At 34.9% G+C, this 26,566-nt stretch overlaps 2 protein-coding genes across 4 annotated transcripts in view; one reads left to right on the plus strand and one right to left on the minus strand.

Moving 5' to 3' along the window:
• The first annotated feature begins 7,217 nt into the window (after window positions 1–7,217).
• On the plus strand, window positions 7,218–23,405 carry Oga (O-GlcNAcase). Of its 3 annotated transcripts, none has more exons than XM_068364050.1 (12): window positions 7,218–7,528; window positions 9,819–9,870; window positions 13,010–13,526; window positions 14,435–14,690; window positions 15,049–15,875; window positions 16,038–16,212; window positions 17,714–17,767; window positions 18,838–18,923; window positions 19,633–19,829; window positions 20,490–20,652; window positions 21,462–21,672; window positions 22,805–23,405. In XM_068364050.1, the coding sequence occupies exons 1-12, from the start codon at window positions 7,453–7,455 to the stop codon at window positions 22,927–22,929; spliced, it is 2,739 nt and encodes a 912-aa protein (XP_068220151.1). In that variant the 5' UTR covers window positions 7,218–7,452; the 3' UTR covers window positions 22,930–23,405. The 3 variants fall into 3 exon arrangements, with proteins under 3 accessions (XP_068220151.1, XP_068220152.1, XP_068220153.1); XM_068364051.1 differs by having other exon boundaries at window positions 21,462–21,660; XM_068364052.1 differs by lacking the exon at window positions 17,714–17,767.
• Window positions 23,406–23,535: 130 nt separating this feature from the next.
• LOC137631643 (heat shock 70 kDa protein 12A-like) overlaps window positions 23,536–26,566 on the minus strand; it is a 36,520-nt gene continuing 33,489 nt past the window's right edge. The window contains 1 exon segment of the mRNA XM_068363516.1: window positions 23,536–24,694. Within this exon segment, the coding sequence (XP_068219617.1) occupies window positions 24,494–24,694 (201 nt within the window). The 3' untranslated portion in view covers window positions 23,536–24,493.

Genomic DNA, 26,566 nt, shown 5'->3' on the forward strand with positions numbered 1-26,566 from the left:
GTTTTGTTCAAGTTTTCATAGTTTATATAGGAAATATTTAAATGTTAATGTTCTTAAAGTATTTTAGTTTTCCTTGTTTCCTTTCCTCACTGGGCTACTTTCCCTGTTGGGGCTCCTGGGCTTCTTTCCCTGTTGGGGCCCCTGGGCTTATAGCATCTTGCTTTTTCAACTAGGGTTGTAGCTTAGCAAGTAATAATAACAATAATAATAAACAAAGATAGCGGGAGAAATATGTCTTGAAATATTCAAAAGTCAGTCCACGTTAGAAGAAATATATCATGAAATATACAGTCAGTATATTGTATATTAGCAGAAGCGATATATCTGAAAATATACGAGTCTGTATACAATAGAGGAAGAGATACAGTACTGTATATTTCAAAATATCATGCAGTTAATGTACCCTGACTATTATTCAATGGTATTTCATATACTGTATTTATTTTCTTTCTATACTTCCATCTTCTGCCATAGTCATAATTGCAAACGAATCAGAAGCAATTATTATTTTTATTTTTTCCATAATAATGAGACGATAATATATACATTTATAATTAACAATTTTCTTCACTTTCAAAGCAATATTTCTCTTATAAGTCAAAGATTTGCATCGTGTAAGAATTAATATATATAAAACGCTTTTCAACATATATTCTTATCTCTGGACAAAACCAGACTTCGAACAAGCAAACGTGACATTTTGACATTTGACATTTGCAATATCTAATTACGACATTGCTTATTTCATGACGGATTTCACGCAACAATAATAAAAGCATCGTTATTAAGGAAACATTTCCTGAAATGCTCCCCTGTGAAAATGAAGAAATAAACTATAGCTTTAATATATTAAATGGTTGACTGCGTCTGTTTTGGAATGTGATATGATATAAGTTCAATAACACATTTCTACTCCCACAAACTCTCTCTCTCTCTCTCTCTCTCTCTCTCTCTCTCTCTCTCTCTCTCTCTCTCTCTCTCTCTCTCATCGATCGATCAAGGGTTCACTCACCGTAGGTTGTAGGCTTACGTTTTTGTGGCCTATTTTACCTACCTACCTACACACACACACATATTTATATATATATAAATGTGTTTGTATATACATACATATATATATATATATATATATATATATATATATATATATATATAAATATATACATACATATATATGTATATATATATATATATATATATATATATATATATGTATATATATACATATATACATACATATATATATATATACATACATACATATATATATATATATATATATATATATATATATATGTATACATACATATATATATATATATATATATATATATATATATATACATATGTATATATATACAGTATATATATATATCATGTGTGCTTTCAATATTGAGTCATTCAACCAACTAGGGGTGGTTTATGAGAAAACAATACATGGTCACTGCCCTATTCACCATGCAATTGCTGAATCATGGAACAATAACTACAGGAAAAAATATACACAAATATATCTTATATTTTCATATACGAAAATTATGTGCTAAGAATATTACTTTATGAAAATACCAGTATATTACATCATATTTTGATATGCTTGTAATTCTTTGTTCTCTAATCTTGGGTAGTGCCATAGCCTTTGCACCGTGGTCTTCCACTGTCTTGAGGTAGAGTTCTTTTGCTTGAGTGTACGCTCGGGCACTATTCTATGTTATTTCTCTTCTAGTGTTTTTATTTATTTTTATTTTTAATAGTTTGATTATGAAATATGTAATTTAATGTTGTTATTTTTTAAGTATTTTATTGTGATTGTTCATAACTTGTTTTGCAGTTTATTTATTTCCTTGTTTCCTTTCCTCACTGGGCTATTTTTCCCTGTTTAAGCTCTTGGGTTTATAGCATCCTGCTTTTTTTAGCTAGGGTTGTAGCTTAGCTTATAATAATAATAATAATAATAATAATTTGATGATGATGATGATGATATATATATATATATATTATATATATAAATATATAAATGTATATATATATATATTTATATATATACATATATATATATGTATATATATATATATATATATATATATATATATATATATATATATATATATATATATATATATATATATATATATATATATATATATATATATATATATATATATATATATATATATGATGGATGTTTTTAACTCAACCGTTTTCATAAATGTTTTTCCAACCCCCCTTTTTCAAGGAATATTTTAACCCTACTTTTGTACAGGAAAATTTACAATTCAGTTTTTTACGCTAACCAATTTTCAAGGGATGTTTTAAAATCTACCTCAGTCGGAGAAAATTTCAAATTTTGTTTTCAACTATTCTTTCCTTCTGGCTGGATTTCAACCACAGCACTTTTCAACGGAATTTTTAACCTTTCCTTTCTTTTGGGAAGATTTTAACCCAACTACTTTTGAAGGGATGTTTTTAATCATTCCTTTCGCCTAGAAAGGTTTCAACTCAACCCCTTTCTAGGTATGTTTTAATCATTCCTTTTTTCTAGAAAGGTTTCAATTCAACTCCTTTCTAGGGATGTTTTTAATAATTCCTTTCATCTGGGAAGATTTTAACCCAACCACTTTACAAGGGATGTTTTCAACCCTAAAACGAAAAGTATAAAAAAAAAATGATAGGAAACAGCAGCCCTATATATAAATAGTTAAAAAACTGATAATAAAAAAGAAGAAGAAGAACATGAAACCGAAACCAGTGTCCCAAACCGTGTAAAATAACAACGTAAGCTAATGTGACAAGAGAACGCCATTAAAGACTCTGCCAGGCAGCAGTTCCCACTTGCCACAGATGCCTGGCTCAGCCAGCCGTTGGGCCTGAGGCAGCTTAAAGGGAATAGACGATAGTATTGGAGACCACGTAAAGATTTTTTATAAATTACTATTATCTCTATCTACGTTAAGAAATTTCCAAATAGATTAGCACGTCTTTGTTTTGTGCATAGATAAATTAGTTAATCTAATCAGTTAGCAACTATCTAAAGAATTAGCTGAAGATATTGTCTCGTGTTTTATCAAATCAATATGTCAACAGAAAAACCTCTTTAATAAAGAGTTATGTTAAATTATATTTGCAAATATACGAATGTTTGAATCCAAGTCCGTTCGCGGAGAGAGTTTTGTGAGAAGTGTAGCTTTAATAGGAAGAAAATATTTATGAGTTATTCGAGTTACGATTGGCGGATGAACAAAAACATCCTTCTTGTTTTCAAATGTCTCTCTCTCTCTCTCTCTCTCTCTCTCTCTCTCTCTCTCTCTCTCTCTCTCTCTCTCTCTCTCTCTCTCTCTCTCTCTCTCTCTCTTAAACATGTTAAATTTCTGCCATTTGACAAATATCCTAATAGACGGAGGCATGCCTAGTATTTCATTTACATTGTAAGATTTTGAATTTAAATATTAGATGTTACACACACACACACACACACACACACACACACACACACACACACACACACCATCATCATCATCATCATCATCATCAGCCTTAGATTCCTCTATTCCTTGTCTTTGAAGGGCTTTCTTTACTACTGAAGTTTTGACAGAATCAAAAACTTTCTCTTAGTCTGTAAATGCCATACATAGTGGTTTGTCATACTCTTGGTTGATTAAAGTCTAGCTGTCTTTCTATTCTTAATATGAGTTTTATAAATATTTTATATATATTACTGAAAGTAAACTTATTGGATTGTAATTTTTCATGTATTTTATATAATTTTTGTGAATTAGTACAATGATATAGTTTATTTCAAAGCTGTTGGTATAGAGCATTCTTGCAGACATTTGGTCTAGAGTTCTGCCATTTTTTAATGCTATTAAATCTACTCCATCTATTATTAAATCAATTATTAGACCATTTTTTCCCTTCTGCTTTGTCTCTTTTCATGCCTTTAAATACTTTCTTTACTTATACTACTGGTGTTTCATTATTTCTATTGGCAAAGATATTTCTTATATCATTATAAAGAAATCCTATGCAATTTTTATCACCATCTCTGTTGATAATAGTTCCATTTTCATCCTTTAAAGCTAACATCTGTTTATCGTCCTGTTCCAATTTTTTTTTTCATCAATTTTGATCTGATTGAGTTTATAAATATCTTGTTTTTTTTAGTTTATTTATTGTTTTGAGTTGTTGTTGTTATTATTATTATTATTATTATTATTATTATTATTGTTGTTGTTGTTGTTTGTTGTTATTATTACTATTATTATTGTTATTATTATTATTGTTGTTATTATTGTTATTATTATTATTATTATTATTATTATTATTATTATTGTTATTATTATTATCATTATTATCACCATTATTATTATTATTATTATTATTATTATTATTATTATTATTAGCCAGTTGGAAAAGCAAGATGCTATAAGCCCAATGGCTTCAACAGGGAAAAATAGCCCAGTGAGGAAAGGAAATAAGGAAATAAATAAACGATGAGAAAAAATAACAATCAATTCTAAAAACAGTAACAACATCAAAACAGATATGTCATATATAAACTATAAAAAGACTCATGTCAGCCTGTTCAACATAAAAACATTTGCTGCAAGTTTGAACTTTTGAAGTTCTACTGATTCAACTACCCGATTAGGAAGATCATTCCACAACCAGGACACAGCTGGAATAAAGCTTCTAGAATACTCTTGTATTTTACCTTCATTTCCAATTTTTTTCTTTATTAGATTTTTGTTTTTTACTGATAGTTTTCCTTGATCTTGTTTAAGAAATTTTCCTTCTATTCCTTGTGCTGATTCCAATACACAGTTTGTTAAGTTACTATTAATTTTTTGGTTCCATTTCATCATGTAGCTATGAGTACCTATTTTGTATTTCTAACTAAACTCATCATTTTTTTCTTATTACAGTAGTGTTTATTTTATATATTCAAATTAGTTTTTATCCTTTTTCTCCTTAGATTTAAACAAATTTCGCTTCTCACCATTCTCTTGCTCGAGGGTACACTCGGGCGCACTATTCTATCTAATTTCTCTTCCTGTTGTTTTGTTAAAGTTTTTATAGTTTATATAGGAAATATTTATTTTCATGCCACTGTGCTTAAAATATTTTATTCTTCCTTGTTTCCTTTCCTCACTGGGCTATTTTCCCTTTTGGGGCCCCTGGCCTTATAGTATCTTGCTTTTCCAACTAGGGTTGTAGCTTAGCAAGTAATGATAATAATAATTCTATGGTCATTTGACTTTAACTTGTTTAACAATGTTACATCTTTAACTAAATTAATTTTTTTCTAAGAGGTTTAAATATATTTCGTTTCGACATTTGGGCTTGTCCACACACACACACACACACACACACACACACACACACACACATCTTTTCATTAGGAACCTATTTGTTGCATAATTTATATGTGAAAGATCTATTTTAACTTTGTTACTGATCTCGAAAGATTTTTGCATTAATTATTAATTACTTTTCATTTAGTTAATTCAATTCCTTTCCTCACTGGGCTATTTTTCCCTGTTGGAGTCCCATGGCTTACAGCATCTTGCTTTTCCAAGGGCTGTGGCTTAGCTACTAGTAGTAATAGTAGTAGTAGTATACTGATCTCGAGACATTTTCCTTATATATTCACTATTTTTCATATAGTGTATTTACTTCCTTTCCTCACTGGGCTGTTTTTCCCTGTTGGAGTCCATGACGTTTCGACCTTCATCCAATAAGCGAGCTCCTTTTCCATGACGTCATAACCACCATCTAATGAGCGACCTGCATTTCCATGACGTCACGACCCTCTTGCTTTTACAAGGGCTGTAGCTTATCTACTAGTAGTAATAGTAGTAGTAATGACAATAGTAGTCTGCTGTCCAACTCCTTTAACTTCGATATGAAACTCATGTTCTTCCTTGCAGTCACACAAACTTGAGTAACTGAGTGACTCGGGAAATAACCCAATGAATTGCAAACATTACATCATCCCTATATAGAATTCCTTCCGTATTTTACGAACTATATAAAGAAAACATTCGTACATTTATCACATTCCATTATCCCAAGAATGTAGCATAAATGCTGCGAATGTTTCTACATACAACATTAAGAAACATTTCAGCCTTGTAGAAAATGGGGCAGAACTGGTTTGCACTGGTTCTCGGCAGATGTTAGGAGGAGAAATGGGCGTAGTACCTATACACTTGCACATTTGTAGGATGTTTTGCACATACGCAAAAGAAATACGCCACATTTATGCTAAAATGCGAAACTAATAGAGAGCTTAAGATGGCTATTATTAATTAGTTCTTTTATAATAAATGAGTTATTAGAACCGGATAATACGTAAATATTTGTCTGATATATTGAAAAGTTAATACGGAACTTCTGTAAGGATTTTGATATTTTTGAAACACGTTTGAACTATAGGCCTAACATTTAAGGTTAATGTTCACATCACTTGAAAACAAGGTTTTATTACAGATATATCAAAACCTTTAAGATTGAGGTGCGGGTTTAAAGAAATATATATTTTAGCATGTTTTTATTATTTATTTTGCATTGGTTGCAAATATAACAGTTATGTTAATAGCAATATGATTTAATGTTTATTTCATTCTGCAGTCCGATACAGTTACGAAAATAGCATTTAGATCAAGGTCATGCGAAGTAGATATAAAGTTAACGGATAGAACGGATTCTACTGAAACGCCCTAATAATTAGCATACAAAATTGATTAGAAGTTGATCAGCTTTTATTATCTAAATTTAAATTCAATTTGTGTTTTTGTTTATGCGTAAAATATGACTTATACAATTCAGTGAAGTAGATTACTGAAAACTATAATTTTTCGTGTTCATATTAGTATAGTGATATTGTAGATTGGTTAAAGAATTTATTTAATTATATGAAAAATATGAAACTATAAAATGTCATTAAAATAAACTACATTTTATTATCTAAATATCCTTTAAATTTATATTATTTTTACGAACGCAACCGTTATTCTCACCAACCAGTGACTGTAGACGACTATTGATTGGGCAACTTTGATCACGTGACCCGAAGTTGCTAGTCAATCCAACCAATGAGTGGCCTGCATTTCCATGACGTTTCGACCTCCATCCAATAAGCGAGCTCCTTTTCCATGACGTCACAACCACCATCCAATGAGCGCCCTGCATTTCCGTGACGTCAGGACCAACATCATCCATTTTGGCATTTCACAGCAGCTGGTCGAAGGAAGAAGGACGTCGTCTGGAAAGCTACAGAATAATTTGCTTAAAACAATTCGTTCTCCATTCGTTAAATTCCTGCAACTGTGTCATGTTATCGTTCGTGGCGCCATTGTTAATTGTAGATACACGTTTTTAGCAGCGAATGAGTTGCTCTGTGCCTTTTTGAAGGTATTTCTGATTTGTCCCGGAGGAGTCTCGACAACAAAAATGGCCAACGCCAACCAACTCGATAATCTTAATAACCTGAATGAGAGGAAGAATTTCGTCTGCGGCGTCGTGGAAGGTTTGTAAATACCTTCGTATTATTGCCATGTATAATATAATCCTACTTTTAAGTTAAAAGTAATTCTAATGTTCCCTTAAATCCGTATTTTTCCAAACAGGTGAAACAGTTGAAGGAGCTTCCCAGACTGGGTCCGCCATTACGTTTTGCTTACATGACCCAAAATGATTTTAAATTCTTCTCTTTTCAGATTTCTCTCCACAGATGAGGCGTTTTCTTGCTGAGAATATCATCACCAAACTCTTTATATCATAATGAATGTTTTGCTTAGACCAAATATATATTTTAATTGTTATTAAACATATTACATTATTTCTGAGCTGTGGGTGTCAAGCAAATGGCGAACAGTCGATGGAGACACTTATGTTATTTTTTTATAAATATTTAAAAGACGCTTTAGACTAGATCCATATTACAGACTATGAGATCGATTTAATTTATAAATAGTTGATTTTTTAAAATATATCATGTATTTCTGTCAGTATATTTAGAATAGAAAATTTGATATAGCGAATCTATAGTTTGCGTATATGTGTATATATATATATATATATATATATATATATATATATATATATATATATATATATATATTATATATATATATATACACACATATATATATATATATATATATATATACACATATATATATATGTATAATATATATATATATATATATATATATATATATATATATGCTTTCATGGTTCCATAAGAAAATTTACTAATTTAATTTTGCTTTTCAAGTAAAATGTCAGTTTAACATTTAATTCCAAGGGCCAAATGATGGCCAATGTTCTCAATGAAGTATGTTTTGTTTTATTGTAGAATAAATCGATGTTTTCTGCATATCCTCCAGAGTTTACATTCTAAGATACAAGACAAATAATGCTGTAGTACATTATTTGCCTTATTTAAATACTGTCAGGCCAGTTAACTTTACTCTCGAAGGGGATATAATTCTGATCTCATTTGCTAATTAGGCAGTAACCGTTTTAGGTCACTTGTCTCCTACTATAACTTTCTACTTTCCTTCTGTTCCGTTTTCATTTCTTTTGTTGTCCAACTCGTCTAATGCTGCAAGTTTTCACATATGTGCAGAGTCAGTTCGGCCCCTATCGGGGCTTGAAACCAGAAGGAAGGTCGTCAGGGAAAGTTTATTAATTAAAAATTATTCATTGCAATTCAAGAATTCTTACTTGATCACAGTATTTAGTAGACTACATGAATTAATTTTTATTTGTTGCGTATTGTTTTACGCTAATGGAACAAGATTAAAACACGGTTAGGTTATTAAAAAGGTTATCAAAGTGATGCTTACCAAAACTTGAAAGACGTAATATGGGTACCCAGCAATTCAAAAATTCTAACGAGATCACTTGCTGTTGAGTGGAGGACAATAGCGTACAGCTTTTGTTTTCAAATATTAACCGATTAGAAAGACGAGGAATGAACACGCCAGCTTTCATGTTAGCTGTACGGTTCTTCCATTGGGTTTAAACAAAACGGCAAATAGATTTTTGATTAAAAAAAAAATTCCCTAACCTTCCCTCTGGTTCTAAGCCCTGGCAAGCGGCATCACTAACTGTGCACATATGTGAATTTAAAGTTAGCAGAGTTTCACATGTGACTGGATTGGGTTTTATATCTTTGGCACTTGGAAGGTTATTTCCCTTATAGTTTGACATGAATTTCTGTATTCCACGGTTCACATCTTGAGGTTTTATCATGGTTTTCAACGGTCCGTGTAGTCGTTGATTTTTAGTTATATCTAAACTGTCAAAATTTTCTAGTACAACAATTATTTGTCCCGTGGCTTGAGGCCTAAAATGTTTACTCCAATGATCTTGTAAATGCATTAAAAGCATTTAACTCGGTTAACAGAACTTTGTGTATATTTAATTGCAAATAGCAATGTTTTACACAAATTGTTGCAATATCTTACAAGTAGTCAGGGTGTGTTTGTATGATAGCGGCCATCTGATGTATTATTATGTCTTAGAATACGGCAGTTTAAGGGGGGGGGTCGCCGGGGCCTTAACACCCCCCCCCTTCCCGTTGGGTAAGTAGGTGACAACACGGCTTGTAGGGTAGGTTAGGGAGGAAAGTTTAGGTCAATTAATATCCATTTTTAATTAACCTGTGAGGAACTGGCCGCTGATAAACAAAGGCTCCATAGTCAGTTTGCCAGGTACGATAAAGTAGGCCATTACTGTGTTATTGTTTTCAAGCCAGGTTAAATAGTGTAATATTCTCAGTTCATTATATTAATATATGTTCTCTACAGGTTTCTATGGCCGCCCGTGGACCCCAGAACAGCGAAAAGATCTTTTTGCCAAGTGAGTAAACGTGATTGCCCTTTAAATATTTAATCTTAAGTGTATACTTGGCATTTTTTATTTTTCCGTCATCGATAATTTAGGCATGGAGGCGACTTATACCATCATTCAAATAAAAAATGCTATCTTGATTAGGCCTTATTTATTCTCTTAATTACTGTTATTATAATTATTATTATTATTATTATTATGTAAATATTGGAAAGACCTAATTTAAACACAGTTGTAATGGTTTTTATATTTTTCGTCTTGGGAGTTTAGCCCTGGATTAGCGGTAATGTTATATCTCGTCTTAAAATAATTCGTCTGTGCGGTGACTTCGCCACCGTTATTTGTACCCCCCATTTTAAATGCTATTTGGATTAGGCCTGTTTGTTCCCTTTCAACATATTACAAAGTTGTCTTGACTTAATGTATATTTAATACAGTATTGTACTGTACTTTGTAACCATTTAGTTTAAAATATTTGGAACTAGTTTGCTCGAAAGGTTCACTCAATTTAAAGACTTGTGTTTTACTGAAGGAAAGAGTTAGGAGTAATTTTCCATTGTAAAAAGGGTACTGGTTACATGGTTTGAGCTTAAAATGTTACAATCACCATTTCAAATTATCCAAGGTATATTAGTGAGTACGTGTTGGCTTCCATAGAAAGTATGAGTGCGTGTGGGTAGTAACTTTATTTTGTGAGAGTGAATTGGTTTGATAACTATGCTGTGGATGTTTTCGTTCATCCTAAAATTACGATATTTATTTGTTACACAAGTACGTCTTATGAAAACTGCTTCTGGCCAGTACAGTAGTTTTAAAGTCTTGCTATGAAATCATAAAGTTACTCATATCTGTACAGAAGTACTGGAAACAGTTCCACTGGCAAGTAGTTCCTCCATTAAAACTATGATTTACTGTACTATAAATACCTCTAAAATGTACTAGAGTGAATGCCAAACTGCTTATTGCGAAAGGAGAGTGGAATTGTCCTCCATACGAATTTATGTACCATACGATTGGCTTGGTGGGGAGGTGTTCGAGGTGCAAAACCAACCCAATGGCATAGTGGGTAATGTAATTTCATGTTTAAAAGCAGCCTTAGTTTATATGATGCTGGACTGCCCCTCCAGTCTGGTAAGCTGAGGGAAAGATTCATCAATAAAATTGTCCTTGCTGCATTCCAACTGGTTTTAAAATTGTCGATGCATATTTGGCATTTCATATTGTGTTGATTTTTATACTGCGGTAGCTCTGTTTAAGACTTAAATTCTGTCTGGGTAGCTAAGTTAAGTGTTTTAATTCTTTCTGGGAGTGAGCCCTAAAGGTATTCCCATAAGTACTGTAAAAGAAATTCACTCAATGTAGTTATGGCTTATATTGCCATAAGTACACAATACGTTGACTGGTTTTTGAAGGTTCTACATACATACATATACCAAAGGCACTTCCCCCAATTTTGGGGGGTAGCCGACATCAACAAATGAAACAAATGCCCCCCTATGGCCAGGGGGGAGGGGGGCAGAAAAACAATTAGAATAGCGCCAACGTTATCCCTGCGTGTCGTAAGAGGCGACTAAAAGGGACAGGACGAGGGGGCTGGGAACCCCCTCTCCTGTATGAAAATCCTACGAGGCATTTGAAGGTTCTAATGGATTTTATTGAACAATGTTTATTGCATATCAGAAATGAGTACAAATTGGTAAATCGCAATAAAAAATAGATATTGACATTTTTCTTGAATTGAACTTTTTAAAGAAAATTATGGCTGGTATAAGGGAGATGAGAGAGAATTTAGTAAACATGATTTAGGATAACAAAAGAGAGGCAGTGTTCATTGGCAAATCCTATTAATTTGTGGAAGATTCAAGTGAGTTTTCAATTAAATCTTCTCCAAAATTATATGCATTCATTCATTTGCCGAGGATTCGTAGTGTTTTGTATGAATCGTCTCCTAAAGATATAAGTAAATCAATTAATGAATATTTAAATGTTATTAAAACTTATTAGAATATTTTTTTTATCAATGAGTATAGGAATGCTCACCTGACTTACATGTGCAGCATCTAATATCGTAACTATTCAGCTTGGTAGAGTAAGAAGCTTATCTAGCATATCTTGAAGATGGGAAAATTCTTCTGAAGACTGTACACTTGTGTTTATGCGAGAGTGGTGGCGATTTCGACTTTATTTTGTAAGAGGGTCATTCTTGATCTAGAGAGAATTCTTATGATCCTGTGCCTATTCGATAAGTTTGTCAGCGTTATGCATTCTGGACAGTAACAAAAGTACTAGTTTCCCTCAAGTCTTCACCCATGCCATGCATGTCGTGGTTCGAACTTGTTTTTAGTGGGCCGTAAGAGACTTGATCCTGGGCTCTGCATACCGGAAAATGTACTCGTATCAGTTGGAAGCTGCATTGGGATCGAACTTTGTGCTGTTTATGATGCAGAGCTTTGCCTCGTAGGGGTTTCCTCAAAACTATTATACTGTACTTATTTGTAATCAGAATATCTCTGTTTTGAGTATCTCACAGTTTTAACATGTTGAAAGAATGAAATTTGATTTTTTTATATATATAGCCCTTTTTTTTGTCTCCAAAATTTGGTTATTCTTTCCCAAATTTATTTTGGGGGGAGGTTTGTAAGAGTCTACTTTGAATCATTGGTCTGAATAGCCTCCCTCCTTTTAATGGTAATATTCCAGACTGCAAATTATCGCTAAAAGGGTGTACGAGTTTGTATGTTTGCTACAATGGTGATCAGACATTTTGGGCAATCTTCCCTCATGTGGGCCGACCACTCCAAAACCTTTTAGTGCAAGCAGCTGCTTTCTTGCTTTTTTTTTAATCCCCCAAGTTTTCTGGAAAGTAATCCACGTAAAGTTTGTAATTAGCGAAAAGGAAAGTCCCTAACCACATTTTATGTTAAAAGTAAGTGTTGTGTTTTGAATGAGAGAAATTATAGCTTACATTTACAGTGATGTAATATTTTCCAGCTCCTATAAAAGGCTACACTACTTACATCTAGTGAGCTGCTTTTAAAGACTTTACAAAATGCTGTCCAGACTGTGTGAAATATTACCAGCTGGTTAGATTCAGAAATATGGAGAGTAACTACCTGCATGTGAGTTCAATGGTTACGTATATTTTCAGACAACAGAAATGGGGCATGAACTGCTACTTGTATGCCCCAAAGGATGACTACAAACATAGAGCCTACTGGAGAGAGCTCTACACCGTCGAAGAAGCCGAACATCTAACGGCATTGATCACCGAAGCCCGTCAGCACAACGTAACCTTTTACTACGCCATTTCCCCCGGTCTAGACATCACGTACTCGAGTCAGAAGGAAGTGGCAGCTCTGAAAAGAAAGTTGGAGCAAGTCGCACAGTTGGGTTGCAATGCATTCGCCATACTTTTCGATGACATTGACCCTGAAATGAGCGGTGCGGATAAGGAAGTGTTCCAGACCTTCGCTCATGCCCAGGTATCAGTTACCAATGAAGTCTTCACTCACTTGAGTCAGCCCAAATTCATGTTTTGCCCAACTCAGTATTGTTCGACAAGGGCAGTCCCCAATGTTCAGACCTCTGAATATCTGAATACCATTGGGAAGAAACTGGCTCCGGAGGTTGACATCATGTGGACTGGACCCAAGGTTATCAGTAAGGTGAGTTTCGTGTTTTAATGTTTGGCTCTGCTTGATGTAATGACATACATTACAATGTAATCGTAGTTTTAATGTTTCGGCTATGGAGTGAAATTCATACATGTATCAAGTAGTCATAATTTGAATGTGTGGAGGGGCTACGGACTTGAATTTGTACATGTACCGAATAGTCATATTTTGAAATTTGAGGGTACGGACTTTAGAATTCATTCATGAACTGTTAGGAGTAATCATATTTTGAAATTTGGGCTACTAAATTTAGAATTTATACATGTAGCGAGTAATATTTTAAAATTTGGTCCTATAGACTTTGAAATTCATACGTGTACAGAGTACTGTTTTAAAATTTGGTCCTATAGACTTTGAAATTCATACGTATACAGAGTAATATTTCAAAGTTTGGTCCTATAGACTTTGAAATTCATACGTACAGCGTAATGTTTTAAAATTTGCCTATAGACTTTGAAATTCATACATGTACCGCGTAATGTTTTAAAATTTGGTCCTATAGACTTTGAAATTCATACATGTACTGCGTAATGTTTTAAAATTTGGTCCTATAGACTTTGAAATTCATCATGTACCATGTAATGTTTTAAAATTTGTTCCTATAGACTTTGAAATCCATACATGTACTGCGTAATGTTTTAAAATTTGGTCCTATAGACTTTGAAATTCATACATGTACTGCGTAATGTTTTAAAATTTGGTCCTATAGACTTTGAAATTCATACATGTACCGAATAATGTTTTAAAATTCGACCCTATAGACTTTGAAGTTCATACATGTACCGAATAATGTTTTAAAATTCGACCCTATAGACTTTGAAATTCATACATATACCGTGTAGTCATATTTTGAATATATGAGATTACTCGTTTTAAGATTTAATATTTAATTCAAATAGGTTCTGACAGTGGAACACGTGAGAGAGGTGACGGAAGTAATGAGGAGACCACCCGTTATTTGGGACAATCTTCATGCCAATGATTACGACCAAGCTAGGTTGTTCTTGGGCCCTTATTGTGGTCGTGCCCCTGACTTGATCCCGTTACTCAGGGGAGTCGTAACAAATCCTAACTGTGAGTATGGGCCAAACTTCATGGCAATCCATACTCTGGCACAGTGGTCAAAATCATCGGCACTGACGAGTTGTGATAATAGTAAGTATTTAATTTTCTTGATATGTAGGATTTCCTGGGGAGGTATGAATTGGCTTTGGCACAGTAATCACATTGACTAACTCCCTTAGCTGTGGTGAACATAACGTTTGAAATAGTAATGGCAGAGCTGTCTTTTCCAGACAGGCTTTTATAATTTATCATAATTAGTGTATATAATTTAAGAGAATTAGTTTATAAATGAATTAGCTGTATATCCTTGGGACAGGTGTAACAGTCTTATTTGTCTTTCGATTTGTTTTTTGTGTGGTCTACGTCTTCTCTTACACGTGTTGCATTAAGTTATCCTCCATCTTACACGTGTTACATTACGTTTTCCTTTGCCTTACATGTGTTACAGACGATGCTGTCAGTGCAGATATCAGGTTGGAGACGGAAGGGGACGATTCCAGCGATGACTGCCCCACGGGCCTGTCTCCAAATGCATATCACCCAAGAAGAGCCATGAGAATAGCACTTATGGAATGGCTAACCGAGTTCAACCGTCCCATTTCCGCCTTTGGAAGCATCCAACAGCCGCAAATTCCCACACCAGTGCCTATCTTACCCTCTGTTAATACTTGTATGTCAGTCACGTCGACTACTCAGGCCACGCCAGGCCTTCCTCAGCCTAACATCAACCAGTTAGCGGAGGTTGCTCAAGAGATCGTATTTAACCCTGCCATGAATCCGGTCATGAATTCCCTCGTTTCCGAAAACAAAGTAGTCGTAGATACCATTCCGGAAGAGACGGACACCGCCTCGACCGTGTCACAGGATGCATCCACCACCTCGGGTGTAGAACCAATGGATTGCAATCCATCTCCGGCCACTTCTCCCCCTCACAATGAGGACATGTTGATTGAAAACGGTGAAAGAAACAAAGTTTTAGACAGTGACAGTGAACAAAGCACAACTCCAGTGATTGACACGTTTACAGCTGAAGTCGATTCAGACACAAAAACCAGTACAAAACCCTCTTTGACTCTGCCCCTCGATACTCCCTTAGATAATGAGGAGGATAATTTAACTGTAGACGATTTACAGTTATTGGTCGATTTATTCTACCTTCCTTTCGAACATGGTAGGCAGGGTGTAAATATTTTGAACGAGTTCAACTGGCTGAAGATGAACTCCCATCTTGTGATCGACAGTAAAAAGAATGACGATAATACAGAGAAACCTGAGGTAAGACAGAAACTATAACAAAGTACTGGTGCGATGTACTGCTTATATTTTGTGTATAAATACAGTAGCTTCATGATGCATACATAAGTTGTATTTATTTAGTAGAACTCCATATCAATTTTGAGAAGTAACATCACTTTTTAAATTTTTTTCCTCCATTAGGTACAGGAATGGTACGACAGAGCTACAAAGTTTAACGACATTGCCAAAAGTGTGAGGAAAATGTCAAATAGACTAAACAAAGTGAAGAATCGCTCCCTTCTATATGATATCTACCCATACATATGGGATATGAACGGAGTCGTCTCACTCATAAACTCGTACATCAAGTGGCTAGGTACCAGTTTCAACCAAGCTTTCTTGAAGCAAGGATATGGCATGCGGCGTCACGATGCGCCTCATCTCGGGCCTCACTCGGCGATTGGCGTGTCGTGGGGCTGCAGTTTTTCTAGTAGCATGGCTCGGCTTAATGGTTTCATGCAGGGATTAAGCTAGTAATGTGCCTTGGAGGTTTTCGTCCTTTGCTAAATACAGTACTAGATATATCTCGTAAAGTAATTTTGCCCGAGAGCAGACTTTACGTCTCCTGTCGCGACAGTTTTTCTATTTTTTTTATTTAGCTCGAAGCATGAAATATCCAAGTCGAGCCGTGGAATATTTAGCTTTGCAATCATACTGTACAACAACACGATTTGATCATTTTTATTTCATTATATTGAAAAGCAGCTCATACATATCTTCTGAAATTGGGAATAACTTTTTCTAATTTAGTTTTTCTTTAATTTTCAAAGTCTAATTAGTTGAATAATTCACTGTATTTGCATATAAGGTAGGTTAATAATTCTGATTTAGGGTCTTGTCTTAGTTTGTCCATGAAGACCACATTTCAAATTTGGAGTAGCGACACGTAAAAGTCATTTGCGGGACTGTGTACTTCCTTACCATTACAGGTTGAAGATCTAGTAGGCTACAAGTTGATTTAGTACAATACTAAATTTATTGATCTCCAATCCCTCCGCCTGGGAGCGAATATCCCATTATTTTTTGTCAGATTCTAAGCTGTCGTTCATTTATGGATGGTTTGGTTACTATTTTTACTTTCAAAGTAAATCTAGATTTTATCAACATTCTGATTTTGTGACTGCACATGATAATGTGGGGAAAGCTATAGGTGCACATTAAAATATGTCCGCCTTATGGGGCATCTCAACTTGAAAATTATGTACAATAAATTAATAAGGACTGCTAGGTATAAGTGGGAGTCTTGAAGATTTTTCAGTTGCATTGTTGATGGTTAGCCGATATTCTATCAACTTAAGATATTAGTTTATGGATTAATGATATTGCAGTGACTAAAAAAGGCTATGATGAGCATGTTGCTTTATTAAAACTAATGCGAACCAAATTTGGTTGTAGTAAAAGAATCTGTTGTTGTTGTATGGTCTGACACAAAAATTGATCCCATGGAATTCACTCGCTATAAGTTGTACTTATCCTTTTTTTGTGAGTGTTCTCCTTTTGTTCTGCTCACGATTTGTATAAAAGGTTTTAACTAAATTTGAGCAGAATGAAAGACCACAGACTCTTCTCTGATATTGCCATTGGTATTTTAATTACTGCTACTTCCTTTTGTATAATTAGAAACTTTAAAAGTTAAATACTTTTCAATGTGCAATGAGTTAAGAGAACTCTGTCGGTTATGGTTTGAAAAAAAAAATTCTTTCAGAATGATGGTTAGGAAGGAATTGACTAGGTCACAAATCTATCTTTTTTTTTTTTCTCAGAATCCAGCTCTGGATCTATTAAACAGCACCGCTTTCTTTCTTTCTTCCTTACAGCGTTGGGCCAGGGGGCACCTCTGGTCAGCAACTACGTTCATGGCAACTATACTTGTACGTAACTCAGCACTTGGGTAATATTTACATGTATATTAATCTAATGAATTAAATGTCACTAGTTAGGATCAGCCACTCGCGCTTGCGACGCGCCGTAGGGCGAGCGATTGCGTGCGCCAGCAAACCCGCGCCTTGGGTTTTGCGTTGCATTTGTGGAGAGCTGCAAACAGGTATGGCAATGTTGAATTCTTTATCCTGTCTCAGATATTCCTTGACTTCAAGTGCAATTCTCCGGGTGGGGAGCTAAAATCCAGAACTTTGTCTTTTCAGACCTAAGTAGTTCTCTTGTCACTTGTACTGTATGTCCAGGAACATCTGAGGGGTTCTTGAATATTAAGAAATTAAAAATTTTTACTTTCCTTCCAGACGTGGAGCATTTCTCTCGTCCTCTGTCTCCTCTGTTTAATGTAGCGTTCAATCATCGCGTCCTAATTCCCACCCCCCACTATGGGACTGACTTGTTTACATGACAGAATAGTATTGGCAAGTCAGTTTTTTTGTGGGTCTTCGGTTACAGAAGCTGTTTTTTGAGTTTTTTTTATTACAATGGCTGAGATTTTGTTCATATATTTAGGAGACAGTGAAGGAGAGACATGCTCAGTATTCTAATATAATTACTATGTGCGCATCCTGCGGTCGCGCGAGGCGTCCTCTCTATTTAGGGTTGCGCTTGCGCGGTTTCAAATGACACACCCTCCCGGTCGCTGCTGCCGCTGCTTTACCTATATGTGGCTGATGTTTAGGATCCCTTGATGATGTGTCAAATTTTTTCTTCATTAATATGACGAGCTGATTAAACATCAATTTTTGACATTTATTAATATTCCAGTTGGATGATGTTCTCTTATCACCTGAAGATAATATATTGCTTTCATTGTAGCAATTGCTGTAAGCTCTTAAGGTTTTTAGATGCAAGAGCCAATTATTCCTTTTTATTGCAGTATTACTATTATTATGATTATTATTGTTGTTGGTTGCCCTTATTGGTAACAATTGTGTAAGCAAGATTTAACCTGAATCGCTGAGTTGCGTTTAGTGAGTGGTTACCATTTGCATCGTCACTGCAGGGTTCAGTAAGGGGTGGCGTGAAGCATTTATGTCTGGTGACCAGGAGCCGTGGGTCTTCCGGGGAGGATTGACCGCCGAATTGCAAGTATGTATACAAAAAAACTGGGAGAAGGCTCGCTATGAAACACTGATGATTTTGGGTTCAATCACCGGCCTGCTGGTTCACATAAATATTAGTTATAGACTTGTACACATTAATCGTAGTTACAGAATTGTATTATATATATTTTGTTTGATGGCTGGCAAGTTTTGTAATATAGTAGTCAGTGTTTCATCTGGCCTTGTCTTGAGTGTGCGCTGCGACGCTGCGATCAGAGTACCACTTTTTTCTGATTTGTGTGTTCGCTTTTGCAGGTGAAACAGGACGCTGAAGAATTCTCGAAGCTATTCTCTCCTTTTTTTCAATTTGCGCCTCAGCGTCTTAATGAGAGGTTTTCCATCCTTGTGCGTCAGTGCGTAATTACGTAAACATTAGTTTGTGCGAAGTCCAGAAGGTTTTTTAATGGATTTGCAAATGGTGGTACTCTGAGGCTCATGATCAATTTGATGACGGGACGAGTTTGGCTAAACCAGTTACTTAACTTGGTTAATTTAAAATTTAAAATATTTATTTATGTGCATAAAATGTAAAGTTTAGCAGAGCCTTGGAGGCATAAATAATCTTTGGCTTAAATCACTATTTTATTTTAACCTAGTCTAGTTTGAACTTATTCAGATTAGCTGGTTTGCCCTGAACTCGTCCTTCCGATCTCATTGTTGCTGCCGTTTACTCATGCCTTTTGATTTGCCCGCAGAGGCTAATACCTGTAGATGCAAGCAACGACTTGTTTGTATACAAAACTCCAGAAGTACCTTTAAATCGTACTTACTGCATCCGGCCCTATCTACCTGAAGACCGCGCCAAACTGTACAACTTGATTCTTCGCACCTCCGATGACGGAAGAGACGGTACCACCTTATATGCAGCGCATCCTGATTTACCCGGTGACCTGTAAGTTTTGTAGTGGGAAAATAACGCTTTTTGGGGGTTCTTTATACTTATAAATTTATATTGAATTATTGTCGGTGTAGGTTGAAGCAACATTGTTACTTAAAAAAAAGTTTACATAACAAAATTGACATGAATTTAGTAATAATTTATATTGAACTATTTTGAGTGTAGGTTGAAGCAACATTGTTACTTGATAAAAAAAAGAAAAGTTACAAAATCATAACAAAATTGACTTAAATTTAGAAATAAGCTAATTACAATATATGAGTGTTGAGATTTAACTTTAGTAAATTAATTTGTTTTTTGGTAACCTAATTACATTGTCAATTTGGGTATTAAAATCCACAATTATATGCATTTGTATATTTAAAAATAGAAATGAGCTAATTACAATATATCAGTGTTGAGATTTAACTAGTAAATTATGTTTTTGGTAACCTAATTACATTGTCATTTTGAGTATTAAAATCCACAATTATATGCATTTATATATTTGAAAATAGCAGGAGCTTTTGCACTTTTTAAATATATAATGCGTATAATTGCGAATTTTAATACCCAAGATCAACGGACACGACATTGTGTTTTATTCAAGTTACATTGTCATTGTTGAGAGTTAACTATGTCATTGTTGAGAGTTAACTAAAGACTTTATTACAGGGCCATTGGTAGCTACCTAGAGTCATTGAAGGAAATTATACTCATGGTGGTCGAAGATGAATGGGGAGATTTAGTAGCTTACGCGTCGGCTGCCGGCAACTCTATTGCACAAACCGCCCGTCAGTCTGCTTACTTGACGCAGATACGAGAAAAATATCCAAAGGTGAGGATATGTCACCTAATCTCTTCCTCTTGTTCTGTTAAAGTTTTTATAGTTTAAATAGGAAATATTTATTTTAATATTGTTACTATTCCTAAAATATTTTAATTTTTCCTTATTTCTTTATTTCCGTTCCTCACTGGGCTATTTTCCCTGTTGGGGCCCCTGGGCTTATAGCGTCCTGCTTTTCCAACTGGGGTTGTAGCTTAGCATTTAATGATAATAATAATAATAATCTGATTGTAAAAAAATATTCTTTAATTGTAATGTGATATTTTTTTCTTTTGAGTACTTTTACTTTTTAAGTTATGATAGAAGAATAATCATTTATTTTTTCTAATTACTTTTGAATACATATTTCTTTTTCTTTCATTGTAGGAGAGGAGAGAGAAATTTCAAGTTTTTAACCTTTATTTTTTTCTATTTACTTTTGAATACTTTTTCTAATTTCTTTTGAATACTTATATTTTTTTTCTTTTTCTTTCATTGTAGGAGAGAGAAATTTCAAGTTGAACATTTATTTTTCTAATACTTATATATATTTTCTTTTTCTTTTTCTTTAATTGTAGGAGAAAGAAGAGCGAGGGGAGAGAGAAATTTCAAGTTGATCATTTATTTTTTCTAATACTTATATATATTTTCTTTTTCTTTCATTGTATGAGAAAGAAGAGCGAGAGAAATTTCAAGTTTTTAACATTTATTCCTTCTAATTATTTTTTAATACTTGTATATTTTCTTTTTCTTTCATTGTAGTAGAAAAAAGTGAGAAATTTCATATTACTTATGCAGTATTTTATCCCTTTTCATTTCAGGTTACTAGAGAGGAAGGGGTAATGCTAACCCCTTGTGAGGAACTTTTAGCCAATTTGACACTCGAACCTCAGGCACCCCCAGAAACGCTAGTAGCCACCCACCCGGCAACCCTATCCATAGCCAGCCTCGTTTCCATTACCGACGAAAGTATTACAAAAAGGTTGACGGCGTGTATGTTGGCCTCTCTCCGATCGCAAGGTAAGGAAATACGTAAGTTGAGTTCAAGGGTTTGTTTGTCTATATATCGATTGCAATAGTGTATTAGATAAGGTTTTTCTATGTTAACCCTTTTACCCCCAAAGGACGTACACGTACTGGTACGTTTCACAAAACCCATCCCTTTACCCCCATGGACGTACTGGTACGTCCTTGCAAAAAAATGCTATAAATTTTTTTTATATATTTTCGATAATTTTTTGAAAAAATTCAGGCATTTTCCAAGAGAATGAGACCAACCTGACCCCTCTATGACAAAAATTAAGGCTGTTAGAGCAATTTAAAAAGAATATACTGCAAAATGTGCTGGGGAAAAAAATAACCCCCTGGGGGTTAAGGGTTGGAAATTTCCAAAGAGGCCTGGGGGTAAAAGGGTTAATTCATGAAAAGTTTGTTTTTAATTTTAAGTTTTGTCTATTTTGACTATACATCTTTGAATGCTATTTAATTTTGTATAAGCCTATGGGTTAGTTGGTCTATCTGTACAGTATTTTGGTTGGGTAAGTTTTTGCAAGCTATTTAATTTTAACCCTTTTACCCCCAGACTCTTTGGAAATTTCCAACCCTTAACCCTCAAGGGGTTATTTTTTCCCCAGCAACATTTTGCAGTATATATTTTTTAAATTGCTCTAACAGTCTTAATTTTTGTCATAGAGAGGTCAGGTTGGTCTCATTCTCTTGGAAAATGCCTGAATTTTCTCAAAAAATTATCAAAAATATGAAAAAAAAAAATTAGCATTCTTTTGCAAGGACGTAGCGGTACGTCCATGGGGGTAAAGGGATGGCTTTTGTGAAACGTACCAGTACGTCCTTTGGGGGTAAAAGCGTTAATTCGTGAAAAGTTTGTTTTTAATTTTAAGGTTTGTCTATTTTGACGATATGCTGAATGCTATTTAATTTTGTATGATAAGCTCATGGGTTAGTTGGTCTATCTGTACAGTAATTTGGTTGGGTAAGTTTTTGCAAGCTATTGAATTTTATATGAAAAGCTTGGTTTAAGGTCAAGGTTGTCTATCAATATTTGGACTAAGATTTTTGTAAGTTATTTAATTTCATATGAAAAGTGTTTTTGGGTTGGATGTAACGTAATTTTTGTATGGAAATTAATTAAGTTTTTGTTTCGCAGGATCCTTCAGTGGTCACGTCAGTGTCAGTGTGGGAGAGAAACAGACTCTGGAGAGTTACAGCCGCCTCGGATTTTTGGAAGTCACGACTCAGGGTACTACGCTTTACTTGGGGCGGTCTTTCTGACATCCCACTCGAGCTGAAGCTCCTTAATTAATCGTGTCGGCACGAAGTACCCCGGGAATACTGCTGCTGAAAACTCTTGCCTGCGAGTAGCGGCCAAAGATGGAAAAACCGACTGGCAGTCGGTGCAGCCTACCCGTGTTCCAGATCTCTTTATTTATAAATTGAAACTAGAGAAACGCCTCTATTTCTTCAGACTTCCAGTAAAGGTATGCCAAATATGTCGGATGGAAGTAAAGGAGACTACTTAATGTAGTATTTTTTTTTTTTTTTAAGCTGTTGCAGCTGGTTATATGTGATATTTTTATAACAAACTGTTGGCAATTGTGATAAGATGATATCTAATCTTAAAATCTATTCCTTTTGATCACTTATATTTTTGCCTACAGATTGTTCATTTTTTTAGTCATTGCACAGTATAGATATATACAAAGTTATTGTACATATAAAAATCTTTTTAATAAAAAGTATTTATAATTCTCATTCATTTCATTCATACCCATTTTACTTAAGTCTTAAATTGTCAGTGGGATGTGGAGATTGAAACACAAGGTATCATCATTCATTTTATTATTTTGAGGTGCAGTTTGCAACTATATAATCTATCATTGATGTTTTAATATTACATATATTTCCGTGAATAATCATGGACTTTTCACAAACTGCTTAAACATATTGAGTGAAATTATATACAAGTGAGGGAAGATAACGTTCTGGCTTTTAGTGACAACTTCCTTGGATAATACGCAAGTCAGAACATCATCTCCGCTTCCAACTCTTGAACGTATCAATTGGTTGTCTCAAAAGATCTTTCCCTTTTAACGGAAGTTGACTAGAAGACCGAGTTTATCAAATTATGTGAAATTTTTATGCGGAACTTTCAAGTGGTTTACGATAATTTAAAATATTTTCAAGTTAAATTTTAGAATGTGACTCGGTCTACACAAGGGAAAGATCTTTGGATATATAAAACTGAGAAAATGAGTACAGATGTTTACTATACAGACATCTGAGAAAATTTAACTTACATCTAATAATGGAAATAATTTCCATTGTTAAAGTTAACTACAGTAGAGCTTTGGCCTATAATACGTCTGTATTTCAGAGATCCTGGAATGTGACATCTCCAAGAGTACATTAGGTACAAATATTTACAAACCTTTGGCATATTAGTGTATTTTGAAGTCCTTCCATAGGATACAAACCAAGTTCGTGGAAAAGTAACTGGATTAGAAAGTTTTCAAATCATTATTTAGAACAAAGTGTTAAATCTTTAGTGGAAAATATTGTCTTGTATATCTCCCACTCAGGTTCAAAAGGGATGAAAGTAATTCGATAATAAAGTTTTCAAATCATTTAGAACAAAATGTTAAATCTTTACAGTAGTGAAAAATATCGTCTTTGAAAAAAGTGAAATATATATCTCCCACTCAGGTTCAAAACGAAAATAATTTTACAAATATTACTCAAGAACTGTTTGCGTATAGAATACTTAAATAGCATCAGAACTACTTTCTGCAAGTTCCATAATTTTATCTTGCAATAACCGAAGAAGGCGACACTATCACTACAATGTTAAGAAGTCGATGTTAGCTCTTACAACTTGACCTGTCAAGTGATCGACTGCCGAAGCTTTGACTTCTGTGTCGCCAAACTTCATGTGGACTGTAATTTCTCTTCTTCCACTGTGTGGTTCATGGTCATTCTGAGGGGTTCCGAGCTCCAGGTGTAGGGTGCCAACACGTTGCACGCCGTCCTCTGTAACAAACTAGAGAGAAAAAATTATGTAAAATTGTTACACAGCCAATAGAGTAGTTGTAACTATTTAATAAGTCTAAAAAAAAAGTATTTAAATTTACAAAATACTGTACAGGTAGTTCACAGCACATCATCAATTTGTAACATTAAAATTGTAATACAGCAAATAGTTGACATAGCGACTTTGTTTCAAAGAAATATAAGTTGAAATGCATCTCTAGTAGTAAATAGCACATAAACTGTTCCAACACAATACAAACTTATCGTTAAATAGCTGGAATTCAGCGAAGCTGTACAGGCGTTTCAACATTGTTAAAAGTGATTACAGTTACTGGGGGTAGAAGGTCACACTCGCCCACCTGGCAGAACAAGTCTCACTTTGATTTCGACCCTGAAAAAAGGTATACAGCTGCCTCTTTAAATTGGCTCTTAAAATATTTCATTTAGTTTTTTTTTTCAGGTGGTGTTCATTTGGTAATGGATACTCCAAGAGTAGGTATACCTTGGGAAACTTGACCAAAAGTGCCGCAGATTCATGAGCAACTCCTTTGAGGATCCCTATCAACTTTACTTTTTGTGGTGGGCATGACTGATTGTAGTTAACCCATTGTGACAACTTGAAAACTCGCCTCTGCAATGAGTGGATTTCGGAAAGAAGAAAAACACAGCTAAGCGGAATTCTCAAGAGGGCAAAGCCTAAGCCGATGCCATAGAAACTATATGACTACCCTTTTTCTCCAACAAAAGTTCAGCACTCATTCACTCTCGGATTCCTCTAGGCTTTGGCTCTATCTTAGTATGCATTTTACGGTGCTGTGCTGCAGGTGTGTAAGTTTATGGACCTGCAGAAGTTTAGACCTTTGGGTACTGAGGGGCCCAAAATTGATGAAGCTTCTGGAGGTCCTGGCCTTAAAGCCTTCTTGTGCTGTGCCCTCCACTTAGGTTGTTTCACCAGCAGATGAGCCAAGACACATGGTGATCGTCAACAAGTCCTTGCCTCCTGCTTATGAGGAACCTGTTTTAGAACCTATATTCCAGCACTCAGTTGTTGCCGGCACCTAAATCCTTAACATCTGTGAAGGCTGACCAGGGGTAGAAGCATACGCACTTTTCTCCCTCCTCAACCCTCCTGTACCTTTGACTTTGCCATCTGCTTAGCCTTCATACAGGACACCTGTTGCCCAGAAAAGTTGGAATGATCACCAAAACCCAAGAAGGTCCTTGTGCTCATTCACTAGTTAAATGACTTTGGGGAATCTCGTCACATTTCCCATCAGCGAAAGGATGACAGCCATCAATTGGCACTTCGGTCCCCGTAACTCAAGGGTCCAAACTCGCTGTAGAGTTGCCATGGTCAGTCCTTGTTCGCGAGGCTTTTGATTGGGTTAATTCCCAAATCCCCTGTCTGAGGAATTCCCAATGCTCGAGACATTCAAACAAGATCCTGGCCCCTTGCTTTCTTGACAGAGGTTCTACATTCTGGAAAGAACAAACATGACACCTCTTCCCATCAATCCTGCAGTAGCAGTACTGATAGAATGGAATCCGGCAGACTAAAGCATGAGGTCACAGAATTCTCAGCCCTTGAAGTCTGCTTCCATAGCTTCCCTTCAATTCAAGGAATACCCGGGATATGCCTCAGGTCAGGGGCAGTTGTGTTTGTTGCCACAGCCCAGGGAGAGACATGGAAGAAGTGCACAGACTTGGTCCTCTTTGTCGGGAATGCATTGGTATTCTTCCCGCATTACTCTACGTCAACTAGATCCTGATGAGGAGGGATGCAGTTGCCTCCCATTTCACAAGACAGGTTGGGCTAGAGGAGGCACTCCACAAGGAATGGGGCATCCCAGTAATGATTCTGCAGCCCTATTCCTGCAGAAGG

This window comes from Palaemon carinicauda, chromosome 40, assembly GCF_036898095.1.
Source record: "Palaemon carinicauda isolate YSFRI2023 chromosome 40, ASM3689809v2, whole genome shotgun sequence".
NCBI lineage: Eukaryota > Metazoa > Arthropoda > Malacostraca > Decapoda > Palaemonidae > Palaemon > Palaemon carinicauda.